Here is a 7,641-nt window from a genome sequence, read left to right as displayed (position 1 = left end):
CACTAAGGCCACGGTCACACGTTCAGTATCTGGTCAGTATTTTACCTCAGCATTTGTAAGCTAAAACCAGGAGTGGAACAAATAGAGGAAAAGTATAATAGAAACATATGCACCACTTCTGTATTTAGCACCCTCTCCTGGTTTTGACTCATAAATACTATGGTAGAAAACTCACCAAATACTGAGCGTGTGAACATGGCCTAATGTAGGCACTATGGGAACAGAAATCACTAATCAAACTGTAATCCTGGCTGACATTGCACGTTTACTGAAAAGATAGACCATTTTTCCTTCTCTCCTGGATAAGACACAGGCTTGGCCACGACTAGCTACAGCCCATAAGCCTTGCATTCAGGCTCTTGCATGTCACTTGTCTCCTTTATGGCTGATGGATGCATTATGACAGCTTACACTGGTTTTATTGTACTGCTTGCACCACCCAGGTGACAGGTGATTCAGGTGCACCTGGCTGTGCTATTGGTCTGTGGGTGGGGAGCGCCCGTCACACACCCTGTGCAGCAGTTCTGCTGGGATCAGGCGTCACTGCCCACCTCTACTGCAGGGTGCGGAGCGTTCACCTCAGGTAAGAGGGGAGCACACATTTTCTACTTGGTTCCTGTTTAATGATCAACACCTGGTTCATTTCAGCACAAGTCCTGGGATATAAGGTCTGTCCTGAACCAGGAACCATTTACTGTTTGCAGAGGAAAAACAAAAGCCAGTCGTTTGGCAAAACTTCGCTTGATATGTGCCCTTTACCCTGAGCCATGCTGCGACACATATACTGTGCTGTCTCTCCGATATCTTATGGAATATTGAATTCTGCAGCCAAATGTTACATGTGATTGTACTAGAACTGTGCATTTTCTAGCGGGTAAGGTGGCTCCTCTTATAACTTTGTGCCAAGTATTAGGAATCTCATGATGTATGGAGAATAAATTACATAGGACGCTGCAGTATTTGGTGTCCTGGATGTATTATTATTATTACGGTTTAAAGTTTTTTTCAGAACATTAGTGTCTTTCTGAAAAATTGCAGATACAGTACATAAAGTTTCACAGGGGCGTTAATAAAGCCTCATTTTAGGGTTAGTATTTACCACCATGATGCACTGATTACCTGCGGTTCCACCTTACCTTCAGGTACTTTGGTGATCAGGTACAACCGCAAGAATTTGGATTTTGTAACCTTATAGTAAATGCCTGAAACAGCCATATTCTGGAAACGAACTATAAAACGGGAGCATAGTCCAACTCTGGCGCTGAGCAGTATGTAGAAGTGTAGCGGACCCCAATCCCTTTTGTGGTCTATTCAATAGACAGAAATATGTTTTAATAAATCAAAGGAATTAGGAGACTTTTGGTTTCTTAACAATGTGACCCAAGTCAACCCTTTAGAAATACTATTACATCTCTGTCGCAAAGACTTTATTCTCACACGAGTATTTTTGATCAGTATTTCTATGCCAAAACCAGGAGAGTCTACAAAACACAGAACAGAAGACAATTAGTGATGAGCGAATATACTCGTTACTCGAGATTTCCCGAGCACGCTCGGGGGTCCTCCGACTATTTTTTAGTGCTCGGAGATTTCGTTTTTCTTGCCGCAGCTGAATGATTTACATCTGTTAGCCAGCATAAGTACATGTGGGGGTTCCCACGTATATTCGCTCATCACTAGAGACAATCTTATTAAACATTTTTCTCTGCAAGTTGCACTGCTGGTTTTGGCATACAAACATTGATGCAGAATACTGACCATATACTAATATGTGATATGTAGGACATGGCAGTGACATTGCTGTGGAGGGCTAGATCTATGGAGGCCCTTGTCAGTATGTAGCGGTATTACTGTACCTCAGTCTTGTATCACCTCTGTGGTTGGTGTTACATTCCTGCAGGAAACAGATTTGTAGATTAAGCTTTTGCTTCATTGTGTACATAATCCAGGAATCCAAGTGGAAATGTCAGTGACTTGTTTCATATGACAATACATACCCTTACATTAGAGTTAACATAAGCTCCTGATGTAGCTGCCGCCTAGATTCATGGCATCGAGCAGCTCATTAACTAAAGTCCACAAATGCTATACCTTTTTGTCCTGGAAATCCAGTTCATGAACAACTCTGGAGTTTGGATTTTAGCATGCTGTTAAACACGGTGATGGGATCTCTGGAACCTTGTCTTGAGTAGCGTGGGGGTGCACATGCTCAGCATCCGCACCATTCATTTTCAGTGGTATTGCGCTCTGCTTTCTCTGACATCCCATAAGCAATGAATAGACCAGAGATTGAGTATGCATGTCACCGTTCCATTCAAGATGAGGCTGTAGAGCTCCATTCTTGGGGATTCTAGACCCTGATCTCTGAGTCACTGGGGTCCTAAAAGTCTAACCCTTTAATTGTATGAAACAACTATTACAGGTGTGTTGTTCAATTTCAGCTTTTCACGTATTCACAGGATCGCTGGGAAATCCATCACTGGTAGTAAGAGCTGTACTTGTACAGGTGCATCTTACAAAATTAGAATATCATCAAAAAGTTAAATTTTATTTCCGTTCTTCAATACAAAAAGTGAAACTCATATATTATTATTATTATTATTATTTATTTATATAGCACCATTGATTCCATGGTGCTGTACATGAGAAGGGGTTACATACAAGTTACAAATATCACATACAGTAAACAAACTAACAATGACGGACTGATACAGAGGGGCGAGGACCCTGCCCTTGCGGGCTTACATTCTACAGGATTATGGGGAAGGAGACAGTAGGTTGAGGGTTGCAGGAGCTCCGGTGTTGGTGAGGTGGTAGCTCCGGTGTTGGTGAGGCGGTAGCTCCGGTGTTGGTGAGGCGGTAGCTTTGTTGGTGATGAGGCAGCAGCGGTGTCAGTGCAGGCTGTAGGCTTTCCTGAAGAGATGAGTTTTCAGGTTCCGTCTGAAGGATCCGACTGTGGTTGATAGTCGGACGTGTTGGGGCAGAGAGTTCCAGAGGATGGGGGATATTCGGGAGAAGTCTTGGAGGCGATTGGATGAGGAGCGAATAAGTGTGGAGGAGAGAAGGAGGTCTTGGGAGGACCGGAGGTCACGTGAGGGAAGATATCGAGAGATTAGTTCAGAGATATATGGAGGAGACAGGTTGTGGATGGCTTTGTAGGTCAGTATTAGCAATTTGAACTGGATACGCTGAGGGAATGGGAGCCAGTGAAGAGATTTGCAGAGGGGGGAAGCGGAGGAGTAGCGAGGAGAGAGATGGATTAGTCGGGCAGCAGAGTTAAGGATGGACTGGAGAGGTGCAAGGGTGTTAGCAGGGAGGCCACAGAAAAGGATGTTGCAGTAGTCAAGGCGGGAAATGATGAGGGCGTGCACAAGCATTTTAGTAGATTGGGGGTTGAGGAAAGGACGGATCCTGGAGATATTTTTGAGCTGGAGGCGACAGGAGGTGGAAAGAGCTTGGATGTGTGGTTTGAAGGACAGGGCAGAGTCGAAGGTTACTCCGAGGCAGCGGACTTCGGGTACAGGGGAAAGCATGATGTCATTGACTGCGATAGATAGGTCAAGTAAGGAAGATTTGTGGGATGGAGGAAAGATGATGAGTTCAGATTTGTCCACATTGAGTTTGAGGAAGCGAGAGGAGAAGAAGGAGGATATGGCTGATAGGCACTCTGGGATTCTGGACAGCAGAGCGGTGACGTCTGGGCCAGAGAGGTAGATCTGAGTGTCGTCAGCATAGAGGTGGTACTGGAATCCATGGGACTTTATGAGTTGTCCCAAGCCAAGTGTATAGATTGAGAAGAGTAGGGGTCCTAGAACAGAGCCTTGGGGGACTCCAACAGAGAGAGGGTGGGATGAGGAGGTAGTATGGGAGTGGGAAACGCTGAATGTGCGGTTGGAAAGGTACGAGGCGATCCAGGATAGGGCGAGGTCTTTGATGTCAAAGGAGGAGAGGATCTGTAGTAGGAGGCAGTGGTCAACTGTGTCGAAAGCAGAGGACAGGTCTAGAAGGAGGAGTACAGAGTATTGTCCAGTAGCTTTGGCGGTAAGTAGGTCGTTAGTGATTTTGGTCAGGGCAGTCTCAGTTGAGTGATGGGGGCGGAAACCAGATTGTAGATTGTCATACAACAAGTTAGATGAGAGGTGGGAGGAGAGTTCAGCATGGACGTGCTGCTCCAGGAGTTTGGAAGCAAATGGGAGCAGCGATATTGGGCGATAGCTGGACATAGCAGTTGGATCGAGGGTTGGCTTTTTAAGGATAGGCGTGATTGTGGCATGTTTGAACGCAGAGGGGAAGGTGCCAGAAGTTAGTGATAGGTTGAAGAGGTGGGTTAGGGATGGGATAAGTGTGGTGGTGAGGTTGGGGAGGAGGTGGGATGGGATGGGGTCGAGCGCACAGGTGGTGAGGTGGGATTTGGAGAGGAGACAATTAAGTCCCCCTTCAGTGATGTTGGATAGGGAGGTTATGGGGTTTGGGCATTGGTCTGGTATACAAAGGGGTTGTGGTGGTTGAACAATAAAGTCTTGCCTTGTCTGGTCGATCTTATTTTTAAAGTGTGTGGCAAAGTCCTCAGCAGAGATGAGGGAGGTTGGAGGGGGCAGTGGGGGGCGGAGGAGGGAGTTAAATGTTTTGAATAACTGTTTGGGGTTGTGGGATAGGGAAGATACGAGGGTTGTGAAGTAGGCCTGTTTAGCAGAGGTGAGTGCAGATTTAAAAGCGAGTGTTGCTTGTTTGAATACAGTGAAGTCGTCTTGCGAGTGTGTTCTCTTCCAACGCCGCTCCGCAACCCTGGACACTTGCCTTAGCTTTTTGGTGGTGTTATTATGCCAAGGTTGTCTATTGATACGTCGCGCTCTGCCATGGACGAGAGGGGCAACCGTGTCAATAGCTGATGCGAGAGTGGCATTGTAGAAAGCAGCAGCACTGTCTGTGTCGTGGAGTGAGGATATGGATGCCAGTGGTAGGATGGAGTCAGAGAGTGTGTGGGTGTCTAGGTGTGCAAGGTTTCTGCGTGGGTGCGCATGTTGCTGGATATGGATGATTGGTGAGGAGGACAGGGATGAGAAGGTGAGCAGATGGTGGTCGGATAGAGGGAGAGGGGAGGTGGTGAAGTTAGATAGAGAGCAGAGACGGGTGAATACCAGGTCTAGTGTATGCCCATCCGTGTGGGTGGCTGCGGAGGACCACTGAGTAAGTCCAAAGGATGAGGTAAGGGACAGAAGTTTGGAGGCTGTTGACTGAAGGGTATCAATGGGGATGTTGAAGTCACCCATGATGATGGTGGGAGTGTCAGCAGAGAGAAAGTGAAGAAGCCAGGTGGAGAATTGGTCAATAAAGGCAGTGGCCGGGCCCGGAGGTCGGTATATGACGGCCACTTGGAGGTTGGAGGGAGAGTAGATGCGGACAGAATGGACTTCAAAAGAGGGGAGGATAAGGGAGGGAAGAGGTGGGATTGGGTTAGAGGTGCAGTTTGATATATTATATAGAGTCATTACAAACAGAGTGATCTGTTTCAAGTGTTTATTTCTGTTAATGTTAATTGTCAAGAGGAAGATGAGAGACACCAGACCCAACAATGCAGATGAGCTGAAGGCTGCTATCAAAGCAACCTGGGCTTCCATAACACCTCAGCAGCGCCACAGGCTGATCGCCTCCATGCCACACCGCATTGATGCTGTAATTGATGCAACAGGAGCCCCGACCAAGTATTGAGTGCATTTACTGAACATGCATTTCATTAGGCCAACATTTCAGATGTTAAAATCATTTTTTAAGCTGGATTTAATAAAGGATTCTAATTTACTGAGTTAATGACTTTTGGGTTTTCATTGGCTGTAAGCCATAATCATCAACATTAACAGAAATAAACACTTGAAATAGATCACTCTGTTTGCAATCATTCTATGTAATATATGACTTTTTGTATTGAAGAACTTAAATAAATTAACTTTTTGATGATATTCTAATTTTGTGAGATGCACCTGTAGATCTCCATCAGATCCATAGACAATAATTGGAGCTGCAGTGAGCATGAGCAACTACTATTCAAATGGGGCATAAAGGACCCTATTCTCTTGATTGGTGGGCAGCCAATCGGTGGGACACCCAGACATCAAAAACCTATAACCTATCCTATAATTGTAATTCTAGGACCTTCCATTTTTAATTTCTTTCTAATCATTTTTCCAACAGATCCCTTCTCTTTGGAGGAAGGTGACGAAACCTGAAATGGAGACCTCACACTGCTTCAGGCATGGGACAAGCAGTTCTGCCGCAATCAGCAGACTTATATTCTTTATGTATATATTTGGAGGGACCCTCTTTTGTGCTGGATTCCTTTTATCGCTCTATGTGTTCCAGGCGTGTAAAGTTGGTGTCCTAAATTACTGCTCCACGACTTTTAAAATAGTGGGACCTTCACTTTCTGTGTTGGGACTGGCTTCTGTGGTGTTGGCAAAATCTAGAGCAAGATTTGAGGCCTCTAGAAGGCCATTACCGGAAGGAGAAACAGATCCGGACCGTTTTTTTCTCTTTGGAGAAAGTCGCCAATTTTTTCAGTGTTTAATATTTGGCTTTTTGTTGGTGACTTGTGGAATACTTGTCAGTATTTTGGGTGCCTGGATACCTGGTTGTAAAGAATCTTTTCCAGATCAAAATATTACCGGCCCAATCTCACAAACTAGAACATGTGGACTCCTGTCTCTTCAGATTTTGGGACCTGTGATTATTCTGATTGGATTGGGTTCTTTTGTGATGGGTCATATAAAAAAGAAAACTCGTCGTCAAAACCATGATGATCTGGTTAATGAAGAAGAACCTCCGACACAATCAAACGGCCAATTTCACGTTACTGTTGGTGAGTAATTTCTAAGATTTAATGAAAAAAAAATCTTGAATACACGGTAGAGTCCTCTAAGACATACCCTACAGCAGCCTCAAGGACTGTGTGGTCCTTGAGGCTGCTGTAGGGTATGTCTCTGACTATTGGCAGCAAAAACTTAAGCAAGATGGGAGTGCTCATAAATGCGAACAGAACATGAAAACAAATCTATCAGGACTCTAAAGTTTACATGTCATTAAGTCCTCACAAGGCAACATTGACAGAAGAATGAGAGAGGTAGAAACAGCTGGCTTCAATAATTTACTATTTTCTTGTGGGAGGCAGCCCATGGAGCAGAAGAGTCCTGAAGAGCAAGGAACTGTAAGTTATTGCAATTAATGCATCAGATTCTTTCTGGGATCTGATTCACTTTGGGATTTGAGGTGGTCTCTCACATAACTTGTTCTGTGGTCTCTCTAAAAAAAAACAAAAAAACTGAGTGGTCTGGCATCTGATCTGCTCAAAAGTTTGCCAAGCAGTGCAACATTTTCAGGTTACGGACGGATTTTGTCTTCCCATAGTCCAGAATTACTTGGTATCTGATTAGGTGCAGCAATGGGGGCACTTCTATTGTAGAAGAATCTGGATCTCCGTGTTAAAGGTTTGTGTGTTGCTGCAGAAATAAGGGGCCATAGATGTCTAGATAGCAAACTCTGCAGTTGCTAAGAGGTCCGGGTTGGATGGAGAAGAAAGGAAAAGTAATTCAAATCATTCAGCTTTGAGTCCCCTCATTTAAAACAACTCTGTCAGCACAGAATGACTAT

The 7,641-nt window shown here is 44.8% G+C and overlaps 1 protein-coding gene across 2 annotated transcripts in view; it reads left to right on the top strand.

Annotated features, from left to right (window-relative positions):
* Positions 1–481: 481 nt before the first annotated feature.
* The window catches only part of TMEM171 (transmembrane protein 171), a 46,671-nt gene continuing 39,511 nt past the window's right edge, over positions 482–7,641 (top strand). The window contains exons 1-2 of one of the 2 annotated variants that reach the window (XM_069750573.1): positions 482–583; positions 6,190–6,853. In XM_069750573.1, coding sequence (XP_069606674.1) covers positions 6,226–6,853 — 628 coding nt within the window. In that variant the 5' untranslated portion in view covers positions 482–583; positions 6,190–6,225. Of the gene's footprint in view, positions 584–699; positions 875–6,189; positions 6,854–7,641 lie in introns of those variants that run through there. The other variant, XM_069750581.1, reaches the window with a different exon arrangement.

Source organism: Ranitomeya imitator, chromosome 1, assembly GCF_032444005.1.
Source record: "Ranitomeya imitator isolate aRanImi1 chromosome 1, aRanImi1.pri, whole genome shotgun sequence".
Classification (NCBI taxonomy): Eukaryota; Metazoa; Chordata; class Amphibia; order Anura; family Dendrobatidae; genus Ranitomeya; species Ranitomeya imitator.
Note: the sequence above shows the minus strand (reverse complement) of the source record. Positions and strands in the feature narration are given on the sequence as shown.